The sequence below is a fragment of the Artemia sp. Qi Xiang Cuo genome, chromosome 18 (genome assembly GCF_049724085.1).
Source record: "Artemia sp. Qi Xiang Cuo chromosome 18, ASM4972408v1, whole genome shotgun sequence".
Lineage (NCBI taxonomy): Eukaryota > Metazoa > Arthropoda > Branchiopoda > Anostraca > Artemiidae > Artemia > Artemia sp. Qi Xiang Cuo.
In genome coordinates this window covers 12,161,796-12,179,237 of record NC_142811.1, presented here as the reverse complement: position 1 = coordinate 12,179,237, position 17,442 = coordinate 12,161,796, and the positions used below count along the sequence as shown (strand labels likewise).

Here is a 17,442-nt window from a genome sequence, read left to right as displayed (position 1 = left end):
AATCACTACAAACAAGAGTTTAGATTTTGCCTTTTTTCTCACTGTAAAAGTCTAAAACCTATGCGTCATTGGCGCTTTACTGAAAACTATTTGTTTCTTGAACAGTATTGGAAAGTACTAATGAAATCAAACAGAAAATTTGATACGTAATGATATTAATTGTTCAAAGATCATCAATTCAAGATTTTATTTCAGTGTAATTCTATTTTGATTTTCAATGGTGTAATAACTGGAAAAATAATATTTGTCATATAATTCATTTTCAATGAAGCTTCAATGACGCAGCAGGCCGCAGGCTTTTCAGTTAGGGAAAGGGGCAGCATCCAAATTCTTGTTTGTAGCGAAACTACATTTGTCTTGAACAGTCTTGAAAAGAACTAAAATAAAATTAAACTGAATATTTAATATAAAATGATATTAATTGCTGAAAGGTCATCAGTTCAAAATTTACATTTACTGTTATTTTTATATTTATCTTTAATATATAACAAGTACAAAAGAAAATATTTTTAATATAATTTGCTTCAGTAAAGCGCCAAGGACGCATTAGGTTTTAGACTTTTATAGTGAGAGAAGGAGGCAGAACCCAAACTCTTGTTTGTAGTGATTTTTGTTCATTTCAAGCTTGATTTGCCCATTCTATTTAAGTTTCACTCGTTTAAGCTATATTTACTGATTTATATTAGTCCCTATTGTATGTTTGTTTGCTATGACTGTTTATTTAATTTCGTTTTAAGTTTTACTCGTTTTAAGATTTATTTATTTATTCGTTTATATTTTTACCTGTTATATTTTTTTCTGTGATTGTTTATTTAATTTCTGTTCGTTTTGGGTGTCATTTATTCTTTAATAGTAATTTCTGGTCGTTTTGAGTTTAAGTTATTGTAGGTTTCTATTTTTTCTGATACTAAGTTTTATATTTAGTGATGTTTTAAGTTTAATATTCTCTGTCCATTTCGTTTGGAGTACCAGTCCTGGTTGAACTTCCTTGAAGTAATGATATTAGGGCTGTTTTAAAACATTTTTTTTTAACAGTTTTAATGATTGAATTTTAATGTAAGTTTCTTTTATAGTGTTTTTATTCTCTTCGTCTGTTTTGCTGAGGACGGCCCTTGGATATAGGGTCGAAATATTCATTTAAAGTTGCGTTCCACTGTCTTGTATACACATTTTCCTGTTGTTCTACTTATTTGTTTATGATGGAAAGGCAGTGTGGTCTTCGTCGCTATTTGAGAGAGTTTCTCCCGCCAACATCCTTGCCTTCCGCAAACAAATCCCACAACCCTTTGAAAATTTCCCTCGAATATTACCCTGGAACTTCTCCACGTGTAAAATTGAGTCACCAAAGAGAAAGCAAGACAAAAAAAAATTAATTTCATATAGGAATTCTGGGAAATTCCCCCCCCCCCCGTAAAATTCCCAGGAAAGTTTATCCCCGAAAACTTTCATCTCCACGGAAAAACTCTCCCTTTGGAAAATCTTCCCAAGGAAATTTCCCTCCCCTTAAAATGTTTGTTTACTTCCCAATAACAAACACTATCAGAGTCAACGCTGTAGCGTTGCCTATAGTAAAGGCCATACAGCTCCAATGTTTTATTATTATGATTTTTTTTTCCAGTGGCATTTCATATGGAAGGGGTTGTCATAGGAGCTTCAAAGGGGACTCATTCGATTGGAAATTGAGAGTTCTAGTGCCCTTTTTAATAGTCGAAAACTATTGGAGGGCAAGTAGCCCCCCCCCCAAGCCCATCGTTCCCCCAAACACAACAAATCAAAAATTTGAGATAGCCATTTTGTTCAGCGTAGTTGATTTTCAGATAGAAAATATATTTTTGAGGAGGATACCCCCCCCCCCCACAACCCTCAGGGCAAGGGTTTTAAGTTATGCCCTGGGGGCATATAAGGTTTTTATAGAAGGCGTTGTCGTAGAAACTTCAAAAAAGCCTCATTCAATTGGAAATTATAGAGCTAGTGCCCTTTTTAATAGTCAAAAGTGATTGGAGTGTAACTAGCCCCCCTTCCCCCCCACGCCCATCATTTCCCCAAACACATCCAAACAAAATATTGAGATAGCCATTTTGTTCAGCGTAGTTGATTTCCAGATAGAAAATATATTTTTGAGGAGGATACCCCCCCCCCCAACCCTCAGGGCAAGGGCTGTATGTTATGCCCAGGGGGGATATAAGGTTTTTATAGAAGGCGTTGTCGTAGAAACTTCAAAAAAGGTTCATTCGATTGGAAATTCAAAGGGCTAGTGCCCTTTTTAATAGTCGAAAGTGATTGGAGGGCAACTAGCCCCCCTCCCCACTCCCATCATTCCCCAATACACATCCAATCAAAATTTTTAGATAGCCATTTTTGTTCAGCGTAGTTGATTTCCCGATTGAAAATATATTTTTAAGGAGGACACTGCCCAACAGCCCTCAGGGCAAAGGTTTTAAATTATGCCCTGGGAGCATTTAAGGTTTTTATAAAAGGCTTTGTCGTAGAAACTTCAAAACAGGCTCATTCGATTGGAAATTGAAGGAGTAGTGACATTTTTAATAGTCGAAAGTGATTGGAGGGAAACTAGCCCCCCCCCCGACGCCCATCATTTGCCCAAACACATCCAACCCAACTTTTGTGATAGCCATTTTGTTCAGTGTAGCTGATTTCCAGATAGAAAATATGTTTTTGAGGAGGACACTCCCTAGAACCTTCAGGGCAAGGGTTTTAAGATATGTCCTGGGGGCATATAAGGTTTTTATAGAAGGCGTTGTCGTAGAAACTTCAAAAAAGGTTCATTCAATTGGAAATTCAAAGGGATAGTGTCGTTTTCAATAGTCAAAATTGATTGGTGGGCCACTAGCCCCCCCCCTACGCCCATGATTTCCCCAAACATATCCAATCAAAATTTTGAGATAGCAATTTTGTTCAGTGTAGCTGATTTCCAGATGGAAAGATGTTTTTGAGGAGGACACGCCCCCACAACCCTCGGCAAGAATTTTAAGTTATGCCCTGGGGGCATATAAGCTTTTTATAGAAGGCTTTGTCGTAGAAACTTCAAAACAGGCACATTTAATTGGAAATTCAAAGGGCTAATGCCCTTTTTAATAGTCGAAAGTGATTGAAGGGCAACTAGCCCCCCCCCCCACACCCATCATTCTCCCAAACACATCCAATCAAAATTTTGAGATAGCCATTTTGTTCAGCGTAGTTGATTTCCAGATAGAAAGTAATTTTTTGAGGAGGACAATCCCCCACAACCCTCAGGGCAAGGGTTTTAAGTTATTCCCTGGGGGTCTATAAGGTTTTTATAGAAGGCGGTGTCGTAGAAACTTCAAAAAAGGCTCATTCGATTGAAAATTCCGAGGGTTAGTGCCCTTTGTAATAGTCGAAAGTCTTTTAAGGGCAACTAACTCCCCTCTCACGCCCACCTTTTCCCCAAACACATCCAATCAAAATTTTAAGACAACCATTTTTTTAAACATAGTTTTATGTTCTGCAAATTAGGTCTTTGAGGATTACAACTCCCCCAAAGCCCTCAGGGCAAGAGTTGTAATTTAAGGATTCTCCGAATCCTTCATATTATTTCTAAGGGAAGGATGCTCGTATAAACTTTAGAGAGGGCTCGTTTGATTGGAAATTGAAAGTTCTTGTTCACTTTTTAAGAGTCAAAAGAGATTGGAGGGCAACTAACCACTCTCCCTCCTCCACGCCCTCAATCCATCAAATAAAAATTTTGAGATAGACATTTTGTGAAAATAGTTCAAACTTTTGATAACAAAAACTCCGGTGTCGACACAGCCCACCAGGGCCCAGGGGTAGGCGTTGTAAGTTATGCCCTGGGGTATAACTTATTAAGGGGGGTTTATAACTTATAGGAAGGGGTTTTGTATGGGAAGAACACATAGGAAATCTATTATAATTATCCAATTATAAGGTTAAAATACATAATCTGTGATAGATCCAAAATTGCTTTGGCACACAAATTCCTATTAAGGTCAATTCCAAACAGCCGGGATCCCTTTGTGTCAGCAAGTGAAATGGTCTAAACACCCTTATTGGAGTTATTTCTTCAATCCATTCATTGTTGCCAATAGCTGTCCATAAGTTCTGCAAGCTGTCCATTTGTCATACATAAGATTTTTTTAAAAGAGGTAATCGTACAGACTCTGATAAAACCCTCTTTCAATTTAAATTGAAAGTTCTAGATCCGTTTTTTAAAGTTAAGAATAATCGGACCGTAAGCACCCCCCCCATGCCAAAAAAAATTGAAACTTTTTGGAATGAAAAACAAACAAAAATTAATTAAAAAAACATTCCAAAAATAAGTTTTTCAAAGAAAAGTAAAGGCCATTTTAAACTTAAGCTCGGAAGGTACAAATGCTAGTTAAAATTCAAACTCAAAATGACCAAAAATTACTATTAAAGAATAAATGAAACCAAAAACGAACATAAATTAAACAAATAATGATAGCAAAAAACATACAACAAGTAATTATACAAATGAATAAATAGATCTTAAAGAGAGTAATGCTTAGATTGAATATGAAAATCTAGCTTAAAACGAAAATAAATATTTTGCTATTAAAGTATAAATGAAACTTGAAACGAACAGAAATTAAATAAACAATCAATGCGAACAAAACATACAATATATATTATTGTAAATGAATAAATAAATTTTAAAACAAGTGAAACTTAAATTGAATATGCAAATTAAGTTTGAATCGAATAAAAATAACTACAAACAAAAGTTTGGGTATCGCCTCACTGCAGAAGCCTAAAACCTACTGCGTCATTGGCGCTTTACTGAAAACGAATTATATTACAAATGTTTTCTTTTGTACTTAATATTGAAAATAAAGATTAAAATTACAGTAAAATTTTGAACTGATGAGCTTTTAGCAATTAACATCAATATGCATCAAATATTCAGTTTAATTTATTAGTTCTTTTCAATATTGGTCAAGACAAATATAGTTTCACTACAAGCAAAATTTGGATACTGCCCCCTTCTTTAACTGTAAAAACACAAACTGTTTCAAAGAAACAGTTTTTCTTCGAAAAACTTATTTTTCGGAAAGTTTTTTTTAATTGATATGTAAACAATAGGCAAATTATATAACTTACAATCCTTATCCCAGGAATTAGGGTTCAGGGGGGGGGGGTCATGTCATCCTCACAGGCATGATTATCGGACATTTCAATTGTGCTAAACAAAATTTTCATTTTTAAAAATTTTGATCAGATGACTTTAGGGAAGAAAGAGGCGTGGGAGTGAGACTAGTTGCCCTCTATTCTTTTCGGTTACTCAAAAAGGGCATTAGAACTTTTAATTTCCGTTCGAGTGAACCCTCTCTTGATCGTTCTAAGACCATTGGTTTGATACGATCACCCTGGTGGAAAACACAAAAAACAAAACTAAAAAACGCGCATTCAGATTTTTTCTTCTGGCACAAAAGCAAATTTCCACATTTTTGCAGTTGGGAGCTTGAAACCTCTGCAATATGGCTTTCTGACATGCTGAAACTTAATGCGCGACTTTCATTAAGATTTCTTGATTTTGCAATGTTTCCCCCTTTTTTGACAGTCAAATTTCCTCTGGCACATAGATTTTGCTGGGTTTGTTACCAAGAACTGTTTGACATATTAAACTTTGCTTCTAAATATCAGTAATAAATCTTGCTGAAATGAGAAATTCTAGTAGTTTTTTTCGACGTAACACCTTAAACTAAGTAACCTTTTCTTAGGCCACACCGCCGTTCTCTGACAAGCAAATAAATTTTCAAAAGGGGATAAATCCATTTATAATGCTACTGATGACGGTCCCTGTATATGTGATCGAAATATCTGGACTTCTGTACCTGTTTTTTTTCACTGTCTAAATAAATGGATTTATCCCCATTCGAAAATTTACTTGTTAGTAAAGTTTTTAGTAATTATCTGGCAATGTGTTTTAAGAGGTTTTAAGGAGTTTTGTTTTAAGAGGAATCCCTTTTTAAGAGGTTTTTATTCTTAGATAGGAATATCCAATCTATGTCATATCCTATAATGCCATCACAATGAAATCTGTTATTAAATATCAGAAAAAAAGCTTACTGAGATAAAACAGCTCAATAAGGCTGTATGTAAGCAAAGTTTTGACAATCGATAAATAATCGGCTTTACCGAAATCGCTCTTCCCCTTTTAATAAATTCCCATTATTAGATTTTAGGCAATCTTTAATTAAATCCCTCCATAAGAAAGGTGATAAGAGTGAGTGGAGTAATTATAGAGGGATTAACTTAGTTTCGGTAGGAAGCAAATTACTTAGTGTGATGATAATTTTAGACTTAGAGAGGCTTGTGGCTTTAGAAAGAATAGAGGATGCGCTGTCAAAATTTTCATTCATAGATTGATCATCGAAAAGTGGCTGAGTCATCATACCCTTTAGTTCTCAGTGTTATAGATCATTAGCGAGTGTTTAATTCAGCCGATATAAGAGCTTTACTGAATATGCTAACATTTTATGATATACCAGATGAATACATTAAACTGATTAAGACTTTTTTTAGAAGAATAACGTTTCTTTGGTTAAGGTAGGATATGAGGTTAATAGCATATTTCAGATTGCCTAAGACTTAGATTATGCTAGCGATTTAAGTATCCTATGCGAAAACATTAGAAAAATAAGTGAACTTTTAAAGGTTTTGCGTAATTTCTTGACTGACCGATCAGAGTCAAGGTTTAAAGCATAATTTTTGAAACTAAAACAGATGAAAACTTAAAACAGCGGTTTTCCTATATGGGAGAGGAATCTGACAAAAATTAAGATGTTTTAGTATTAGCAAAGAACAGTTGGACAAAAATTACTGTTGGTGCAAATTCTTTAAACCAATTTCTTGCAATTTTAATTTTTTCTTTTTAAATACAATTGTGACTCTAAAATCAAGAAAATTTCATTGTTATTCATGATATTTAGCTTTCTTTATCGATAGATGTGACTAGATAATTTCGGAGACCACACTGCCTTTCCATGACAATAAATAAAAGTTCAAATAGGGATAAAATCCTTTTAATAGACAGTGATGATGATAACAGTGATAAAAATTCACAAAAATACCAGATATTTCTACTACTGATGACGGTTTAGTTTTACTACTGATGACGGTCACTGTATATGTGACCGAAATATCTGGTATTTTTGTGAATTTCTATCACTGTTATCATCATCTCTGTCTATTAAAAGGATTTTATCCCTATTTGAACTTTTATTTATCGAGATGTGACTCTGATGTGGCACGTGCATAAGTCGCTTAAACTGGGAATTCGCCAAGGCGAAGGGGTAATGTTGAGTAACGATAAGATCGATCAAGTGGATAGCTTCACTTACTTAAGCAGGTATCATTGGTAAAGGTGGTGGATGCAGTAAAGACATTGGAAGTAGAATAGCCAAGGCCCTGGTTTTTTTTTCACAGTTGAAAAATGGAGATATGTCTACGAATCAAGATTAGAATAGTGCAATCTAAAGTAAATGACAGTGGTCTAGTATGGTTTTGAAACATGGGCACTGCCAAGAACGAATGAGGATTTGTTCGATGTTTTCCTGAGGAAATGTCCAACGGTTCTTTTGGGAACCCGTATTACTGATCATGTTTCAGACAGTAAGCTGTACTAAAATTTGGTTCTATCACGCTTTCTAGGGCTATAATAAAAGACAAGCCGAGACGGCTATCACACGTTCTGCCGATGAAGAATGAGAGTAGCCAAAGATTTTTCTTTTCGGCAATTCATCTAAGGCCAGACAAAATGTTTGGCGTCCGCGAATAAGGTGGAGGAGGCCGTAAGGAAGGATATAAGGGAGATTGGAACTTCTTGGGAGGGTGTTAATAGGATGGCTTTGAATGGATCGCGATAGAGGAGGAGCATGAGTAGCTGTGTTGGCCTGAGGCAGCTTGGGGCTGCATGGAACTATTATTGCTAGAAGTAGTAATAGGCACGAGTTTCCAGTCTCTGAGTTATTTGTTGTTTTATGACAACCATACACTGTAATTCTTTATTTCAAATTGGCTATTAACCTGGTTTGCTAAATTGGTTTTTATAAGAAAAAAAATCCCTGGAGAGGGCGGTAATCAAAGATAAAAGCTCTTTGCTGGGACTATGAAATTTCTGAGAATGATTTAGAGTAAATTATGGTTACTTAAACAGTTGCTTATCCCCCCCACTCTCGCTACAAAAGTTACTGGGAGGGTTGTAACCAGTGTCGTTACTAGCCAAAATGCTTGGAGGGGGGGGGGAGCAAAAACCGACTTTTTTTTGTCAATAATCAGCATAATGTCCATTTTGAACACAATACGTAAAGTCACTGCACAGGTCGGTAAAACCGCTGCATTTATCAACTGAGATTTAGATTTCGGTACATATCATGTCACTATTTTATGGCAGGAGTCATAAAATAGTATGACTGACTCCATTACAGGAGTCAGTAAAACTGCTGCGTTTACCGACCAGGTTCAAAATTTCTGTAGATGAAATGTCAGTATTTTCGTCGTCTTTATTAAACCGAACAAAGAATTTTAACGGCGTCGGAAAAATCTGGGTGCAAAGCGACACGATTTAACCAAATTATTTTTTTTACCTACCGACCAAGAACTTGGGGGAGGGAGTCCCCCTCCCCTCCCCATAAGTGACGGTCCTGGTTGGATGTTTGTAAAGTGGATTTGTAGCATTTAAACCAAATACTATCATTTTGGTATTGTTAAATTATAAAATAATCTCAATATAAAATGAGCTTTATCTGGTCTTTATTTTTTAATTTCAATGCTTAATCATTAAAGACACAACTCCTAAGCTTTTTATTCTCTTTGGTAAATTGTTTACGAAAATTATGCTCTCTATCAAAAGCACTATTCAAACCACCACAAAGTAGAACTTTGACAAAACCAATGACAACACCAGAGACGGAAGAAAGCGAAAATACTGCCATCTAAGTTTGAACATTGATTGCTATATTTATAGTTTCCTAGATGTCCCATTGTCTTCACGTTTTTTGAACAGCTCTATTATCTAAGAAGAAAACATTACGAAATCAATTAATTGATAAAAACATCGTGTATTAATTAAACAAGAGCGTAATTAATATACGAAAACATTGTAAATAGTCAACAGGAGAGTTATAACAATGCCTAAGACTCAACCACTTCAGATAATCAGAAGTAACAACCGATTTGACAAAAAATAGAATAAAATAAAAAGATATAATTAAAAACTAACCAACAAAACAAAGGCAATTTAGAGACCTTGAAAAAAAAAATAAATACTGGAGATATTCCTAGAAATCCAGTTTATAATAATTTATTATTAAGAGAATAAAATAATATTTTTTTAGTTTTAAGCCAAGATTATCTGACTGCACAAACACTAAAAATCAGGTCAGTTGGCAAGCTAAGTTAATCGTAAGTAGAGAATTAATGCCCAATTCAATTTGTGAATAGTCTTTCATTTTTTCTGGCTTGGTTTTTTGTTTGTTTGATTAAGTGTTTCATTTTTTCTGTTAGAGTTCACTTTATAAGGCTAGCTTTCATTTTTTTTTCTTTTTGCCACTGAAGACATCTCGGCGGAGGTTCTTGCCGAAAAATTTGTTTTTGCCTTAACGCTTCACTGTCTGAAATTAGCCTCATTTTCTTGGTTATTTTTTAATGATAGTTTTTTGTCAGCCAATATAATCTCAAAACATTTTTGCGTATTAACAACTGATTTTGTTATGAAAGGAAACCTCAGGAGACGTTTTCTAGTGTGGTGGAAGAAGAAATTCTTGGCGTGGAAGAAAGTTGTGGCCGTCTCCAAAAAGGGGGTGGCATGGAAGACTAGGTGGAATAACTGCTGTCTGTAGTTGATCATAATATTTTATCATTATAAAAAAATCTTGCCATGGAAGAAAGTTGTGGCCATCTCCAAAAAGGATATGGCATGGAAGACTAGGCGGAATAACTGCTGTCTGTAGTTAATCATAATATCTTATCATTATGATATTATTATAAAAAAATCTTAGCATGAACGAAAGTTGTGGCCATCTCCAAAAAGGAGGTGGCACGGAAGACTAGGCGGAATAACTGCTGTCTGTAGTTAACCATAATATCTTATTACAATCATTATGATATCATAATATCTAATCATAATATCTGCTATCTTTAGTTAATCATAATAGTTAATCATAATATCTCCATGAGTGTTGGAAAATTTTCTATAATTTTCTGAATGCCCGCTATAATATTTTTGGCTTCCAAAGATTTAGTTTATTAGACACAGCCTTTGTCCGTGAGGACAAGGATTTGCTGGAACTGGAATTGGAATTGGAACTATTTTGTTGAAACTGGAATTGATAGCGTGGCTCTGTAAGCTCAGCTAGAGTCGACCCATCTCTAAATGGTTTCTTGGAGAAATCTCGGAAGCTAAACAGGGAGGGTGCGAAAAGCAGAGGTTAGCTTCCCCCAACAACCCATTTGCACTTCCTAGCTGAGGGGCCATGAATAAGAGATCACTGCCACCGGTAGGGATTATAAGGACTTCTATAAGGGACTTCCTTTTTTACACAGCCTCTAAGTCATTTGATTAAGATACTCAAAATATAACTTGGATACTTCTATTTTGGTTTGCTTTCTTTAAACGAACAATCTAATATAAACTTATAGCAATAGTATAAGTATGACAGCCATTCATAAGGATTTAAAGTAATAAACATTATAAAATATCCGGGAAGGACCTCAGTATGAGTTCTAAAAATACAATTTTGTATTTAGATTGCAGAGATATCAGTAACTTCCGCACAGGGGAACAAACGTAAAATCAAGGTTTTATGTGAAAGAGAAAAATGTTGTCTTGATCTTATTTATACACGTCATAGAAACCGCTTAATAAGGTTAAAACAGTTTTTATTTTATTTTTCTTAGTGTCAGGACAGAAAAAGGTAAAAGCTGACCGATTTTCCTCGAAAACTGTACGAAAAATGAGATACTCTCCTGATCGAAACCCGATTTTCTAAAATTTATTGACTATGTCCCCTTTGAAAAATATATAACCTAATAAGTATTAATACATTAAAAGTATATTGGCATGTTCGACAACTACAAAGCTTGGCTCGGTTAAGTTAGTTAAGTTAAGTTTATTAATAAGCATAAGACTTAACAAAATACATGCAATGTATTTAATACATGAGAAAGAAAATCTTTCAACTAATTCTTCGAGCCTGCCAATGAACTTGCAAAGGTAAGCTGTCCTTGCAAAGGCAAGTTGTCTTTGCAAAGTCAATACGGAAATATCTACCAGAAATTGTTTAACTGAATTTGGTTGCTCGAACCCTTTTTGGATAGTGCCCAACTTAACCACTTGGTTCCTTGAACCCTTTTTATTAGTGCCCAGCCTAACCATTTGGTTGCTCGAACCTTTATTACTCTAATTTGGAAAGTGCCTAACTAATTTTTTGGCTTAAGAATTCTTAATAGACTGTTTGACTAAACTTTGCTCGCAGTCAAGTTGCTGAAATGCATACAAATATTTTAAGTTCTGAAAAACACACACTGATATTAAGTTGCCCATGTTTTGCCTATTGGGCTGTTAAAAATTGAGTTTGGCTGAAAAATAAAATCAGTTGTAATAAATGTAATAAAAGTACAAATTCGGCCTCAATTAGCAAAATAGTTTATTTTTTAAATTGCATATGAGTAATCCAAAAAAACCTGTCAACTGATTCTTCTTCTCCATTTTCTTCTTCTTCTGCTTCTTCTTCTTCTTCTTCTTCTTATTCTTCTTCTTCTTCTTCTTCATTTTATTCTTCTTCTTCTTCTTCTTCTTCTTCTTCTTATTCTTCTTCTTTTTATTCTTCTTCTTCTTCTTCTTCTTCTTCTTCTTCTTCTTCTTCTTCTTCTTCCTCTTCTTCTTATTCTTTTTCTTACTCTTCTTCTTCTTTTTCTTCTTCTTCTTCTTCTTCTTCTTCTTCTTCTTCTTCTTCTTCTTCTTCTTCTTCTTCTTATTCTTCTTCTTATTCTACTTCTTCTTATTATTCTTCTTCTACTTCTACTTCTTCTTCTTCTTCTTCTTCTTCTTCTTCTTTTTCTTCTTCTTCTTCTTCTTTTTCTTCTTCTTCTTCTTCTTCTTCTTCTTCTTCTTTATGCATATTAGGGTTTTGACTCCGTTCTGTTCAAAATCAATATTTGTCTGTGCCTAATTTAAATTCTTTCTCTAAATTATAGACAAAGATAATTCGATACCGTCCAAACCTATCAATAAGAGTGAAACCTCGCTTGCAGCTACAGAAAACACTAAGATGGTAGTGGATCCAACTACAGAGAGGAGGATAAACAAGGTTAAGAAACCAGAAAACGATGAAATTGCTGAGGGTTACTTCCAAAAGCACAATATACAGAGTAAGATTTATATATAAAAAAGCTTAAATTTTTCATGATGTTTTCTTTAATCAGTTTCACTTGGCAAACCTGATGAAATTGCTTTCACCGGGTGGCAACCCTGATGAAATTGCTGAGGGTTACTTCCAAAAGCGGAATATACAGAGTACTTTCACCAGGTGGCAACCCTGATGAAACTGCCGAGGGTTACTTCCAAAAGCACAATACACAGAGTAAGATTTATTTATAAAAAAGCTTAAATTTTTCATGATGTTTTCGATACGGTCGATACGGATCGTGGCTTTCGAACCGGTTATTATAACCGGTTATGGCGCTTTTCTAGCACAGCGTAAGACTTATTTATAAAAAAGATTAAATTTTTATGATGTTTTCTTTAATCAGTTTGTTACCATTTACAACAGTAAATATTTCATTTCCTAACCCATGTTTATGTTTTTGGATGTTTCGATACGCATAGCATATATTAAATACGTAACATAACGTAGGTACCTTTTTGTGATTTTTGACTGTTCTTTTTACTATTTCTAGTGATTTTTCATATTGCCGAAAAACATGAATCACCGAATCAACGCATAAATCACTAAATCAACCAAAAGATCAATAAAATCTAGTGATTTTTCTTTCACCGGGTGGCAACCCTGATGAAACTGCTGAGGGTTACTTCCAAAAGCACAATATACAGAGTAAGATTTATTTATAAAAAAAGATTAAATTTTTCATGATGTTTTCTTCAGTCAGTTTAAAAAAAACAAGTTTTTGTATAAAAGTAAAGAGCGAAGTTGAAACTTAAAATGAATAAAAATGAAGTATTGCCTCTCAGAATATGTGAATTGTGAATTCAGAATATCGAGTTGTCGTGAAGATCTTCTTTCTGAAGTTTTCGAACCGGTTATTTTGAAGTCACAAACTTTTTGGAATCGTGGTTTTCGAACCGGTTATTTTAACCGGTTATGACGCTTTTCTAGCACAGCGTAAGACTTATTTATAAAAAAGATTAAATTTTTCATGATGTTTTCTTTAATCAGTTTCAAAAAAAAATTTTCTCATAAAAGTAAAGAGCGAAGTTGAAACTTAAAATGAACAAAAATGAATTATCGCATCTCAGAATATGTGAATTGTGAATTCAGACTACCGACTTGTCGTGAAGACCTTGTTTCTAAAGTTCTCGAACCAGTTATTTTGAAGTAGCAAGACTTTTGGAATCGTGGCTTTCGAACCGGTTATTTTAACCGGTTATGACGCTTTTCTAGCACAGCTTAAGACTTATTTATAGAAAAGATTAAGATTTTCCTGATGTTTTGTTTAATCTGTTTAAAAAAACAAATTTTTTCTTATAAAAATAAAGAGCGAAGTTGAAACTTAAAATGAACAAAAATGAATTATCGCCTCTCAGAATATTTGAATTGTGAATTCAGACTACCGAGTTGTCGTGACGACCCTCTTTCTGAAATTTTCAAACCGGTTATTTTAACCGGTTATGACGCTTTTCTAGCACAGCGTAAGACTTATTTATAAAAAAGATTAAATTTTTCATGATGTTTTCTTTAATCAGTTTCAAAAAAAATTCTTATAAAAGTAAAGAGCGAAGTTGAAACTTAAAATGAACAAAAATGAATTATCGCCTCTCAGAATATGTGAATTGTGAATTCAGACTAACGAATTGTCGTGAATACCTTCTTTCTGAGGTTTTCGAACCGTGTATTTTGAAGTCACAGACTTTTTGGAATCGTGACTTTCGAACCGGTTATTTTAACCGGTTTGACGCTTTTGTAGCACAGCGTAAGACTTATTTATCAAAAACATTAAAATTTTCATGGTGTTTTATTTAATCATTTTCAAAAAACAAATTTTTTTTATAAAAGTAAAAAGCGAAGTTGAAACTTAAAATGAACAAAAATGAAGTATTGCCTCTCAGAATATGTGAATTGTGAATTCAGACTACCGAGTTGTCGCGAAGACCTTCTTTCTGAAGTTTTCGAACCGGTTATTTTGAAGTCACAAACCTTTTGGAATCGTGGCTTTCGAACCGGTTATTTTAATCGGTTATGACACTTTTCTAGCACAGCGTAATACTTATTTATAAAAAAGATCAAATTTTTCATGATGTTTTCTTTAATCAGTTAAAAAAAAAAATTCTTATAAAAGTAAAGAGCGAAGTTGAAACTTAAAATGAACGAAAATGAATTATCGCCTCTCAGGATATGTGAAATGTGAATTCAGACTAACGAGTTGTCGTGAAGACCTTCTTTCTGAAGTTTTCGAACCGTTTATTTTGAAGTCAAAAACCTTTTGGAATCGTGGCTTTCGAACCGATTATTTTAACCGGTTTGACGCTTTTCTAGCACAGCGTATGACTTATTTATTAAAAAGATTAAAATTTTCATGGTGTTTTCTTTAATCAGTTTCAAAAAACAAATTTTTGTCTTATAAAAATAAAGAGCGAAGTTGAAACTTAAAATGAACAAAAATGAAGTATTGCCTCTCAGAATACGTGAATTGTGAATTCAGACTACCCAGTTGTCGTGAACATCTTCTTTCTGAAATTTACTAACCGATTATTTTGAAGTCACAAAACCTTTTCGAATTAATTTTGAAGCTGGAAATCTTATAGATATAATCTACATAGAATATATCATATATAATCCATATAGAATAATCATACATAAATTTCAAAGTATAATGTATTTATTTTCAACATAAAAGATAATTTTATCTTTCTCGGCGACATATCTTCGAATTAATTTTGAAGCTGGAAATCTTATAGATATAATCTACATAGAATATATCATATATAATCCATGTAGAATAATCATACATAAATTTCAAAGTATAATGTATTTATTTTCAACATAAAAGATAATTTCATCTTTCTCGGAGACATATCTTCGAATTAATTTTGAAGCTGGAAATCCTATAGATATAATCTACATAGAATATATAATATGTAATCCATATAGAATAATCATACATAAATTTCAAAGTATAATGTACTTTTTTTCAACAGGAAAGATAATTTTATCTTTCTCGGCGACATATCTTCGAATTAATTTTGAAGCTGGAAATCTTATAGATATAATCTACATAGAATATATCATATATAATCCATGTAGAATAATCATACATAAATTTCAAAGTATAATGTATTTATTTTCAACATGAAAGATAATTTTATCTTTCTCGGCGACATATCTTCGAATTAATTTTGAAGCTGGAAATCTTATAGATATAATCTACATAGAATATATCATATATAATCCATATAGAATAATCATACATAAATTTCAAAGTATAATGTATTTATTTTCAACATAAAAGATAATTTTATCCTTCTCGGCGACATATCTTCGATTTAATTTTGAAGCTGGAAATCTTATAGATATAATCTACATAGAATATATCATATATAATCCATGTAGAATAATCATACATAAATTTCAAAGTATAATGTATTTATTTTCAACATAAAAGATAATTTTATCTTTCTTGGAGACATATCTTCGAATTAATTTTGAAGCTGGAAATCTTATAGATATAATCTACATAGAATATATCATATATAATCCATGTAGAATAATCATACATAAATTTCAAAGTATAATGTATTTATTTTCAACATAAAAGATAATTTTATCTTTCTCGGCGACATATCTTCGAATTAATTTTGAAGCTGGAAATCTTATAGATATAATCTACATAGAATATATCATATATAATCCATGTAGAATAATCATACATAAATTTCAAAGTATAATGTATTAATTTTCAACAGGGAAGATAATTTTATCTTTCTTGGCGACATATCTTCAAATTAATTTTGAAGCTGGAAATCTTATAGATATAATCTACATAGAATATATAATATGTAATCCATATAGAATAATCATACATAAATTTCAAAGTATAATGTATTTATTTTCAACATAAAAGATAATTTTATCTTTCTCGGCGACATATCTTCGAATTAATTTTGAAGCTGGAAATCTTATAGATATAATCTACATAGAATATATCATATATAATCCATGTAGAATAATCATACATAAATTTCAAAGTATAATGTATTTATTTTCAACATAAAAGATAATTTTATCTTTCTCGGCGACATATCTTCGAATTAATTTTGAACCTGGAAATCTTATAGATATAATCTACATAGAATATATCATATATAATCCATGTAGAATAATCATACATAAATTTCAAAGTATAATGTATTTATTTTCAACATAAAAGATAATTTTATCTTTCTCGGAGACATATCTTCGCATTAATTTTGAAGCTGGAAATCTTATAGATATAATCTACATAAAATATATCATATATAATCCATGTAGAATAATCATACATAAATTTCAAAGTATAATGTATTTATTTTCAACAGGAAAGATAATTTTATCTTTCTCGGAGACATATCTTCGAATTAATTTTGAAGCTGGATATCTTATAGATATAATCTACATAGAATATATCATATATAATCCATGTATAATAATCATAAATAAATTTCAAAGTATAATGTATTTATTTTCAACAGGAAAGATAATTTTATCTTTCTCGGCGACATATCTTCGAATTAATTTTGAAGCTGGAAATCTTATAGATATAATCTACATAAAATATATCATATATAATCCATATAGAATAATCATATATAAATTTCAAAGTATAATGTATTTATTTTCAACATAAAAGATAATTTTATCTTTCTCGGCGACATATCTTTGAATTAATTTTGAAGCTGGAAATCTTATAGATATAATCTACATAGAATATATCATATATAATCCATGTAGAATAATCATACATAAATTTCAAAGTATAATGTATTTATTTTCAACAGGAAAGATAATTTTATCTTTCTCGGCGACATATCTTCGCTTTAATTTTGAAGCTGGATATCTTATAGATATAATCTACATGGAATATATCATATATAATCCATATAGAATAATCATATATAAATTTCAAAGTATAATGTATTAATTTTCAACAGGGAAGATAATTTTATCTTTCTTGGAGACATATCTTCAAATTAATTTTGAAGCTGGAAATCTT

At 32.4% G+C, this 17,442-nt stretch overlaps 1 protein-coding gene across 1 annotated transcript in view; it reads left to right on the top strand.

Annotated features, from left to right (window-relative positions):
• LOC148941207 (uncharacterized) overlaps positions 1 to 17,442 on the top strand; it is a 324,029-nt gene that overhangs the window by 105,913 nt on the left and 200,674 nt on the right. Inside the window, exon 4 of the mRNA XM_089104013.1 lies at positions 12,214 to 12,387. Coding sequence (XP_088960139.1) covers positions 12,214 to 12,387 — 174 coding nt within the window. The remainder of the gene's footprint in view (positions 1 to 12,213; positions 12,388 to 17,442) is intronic.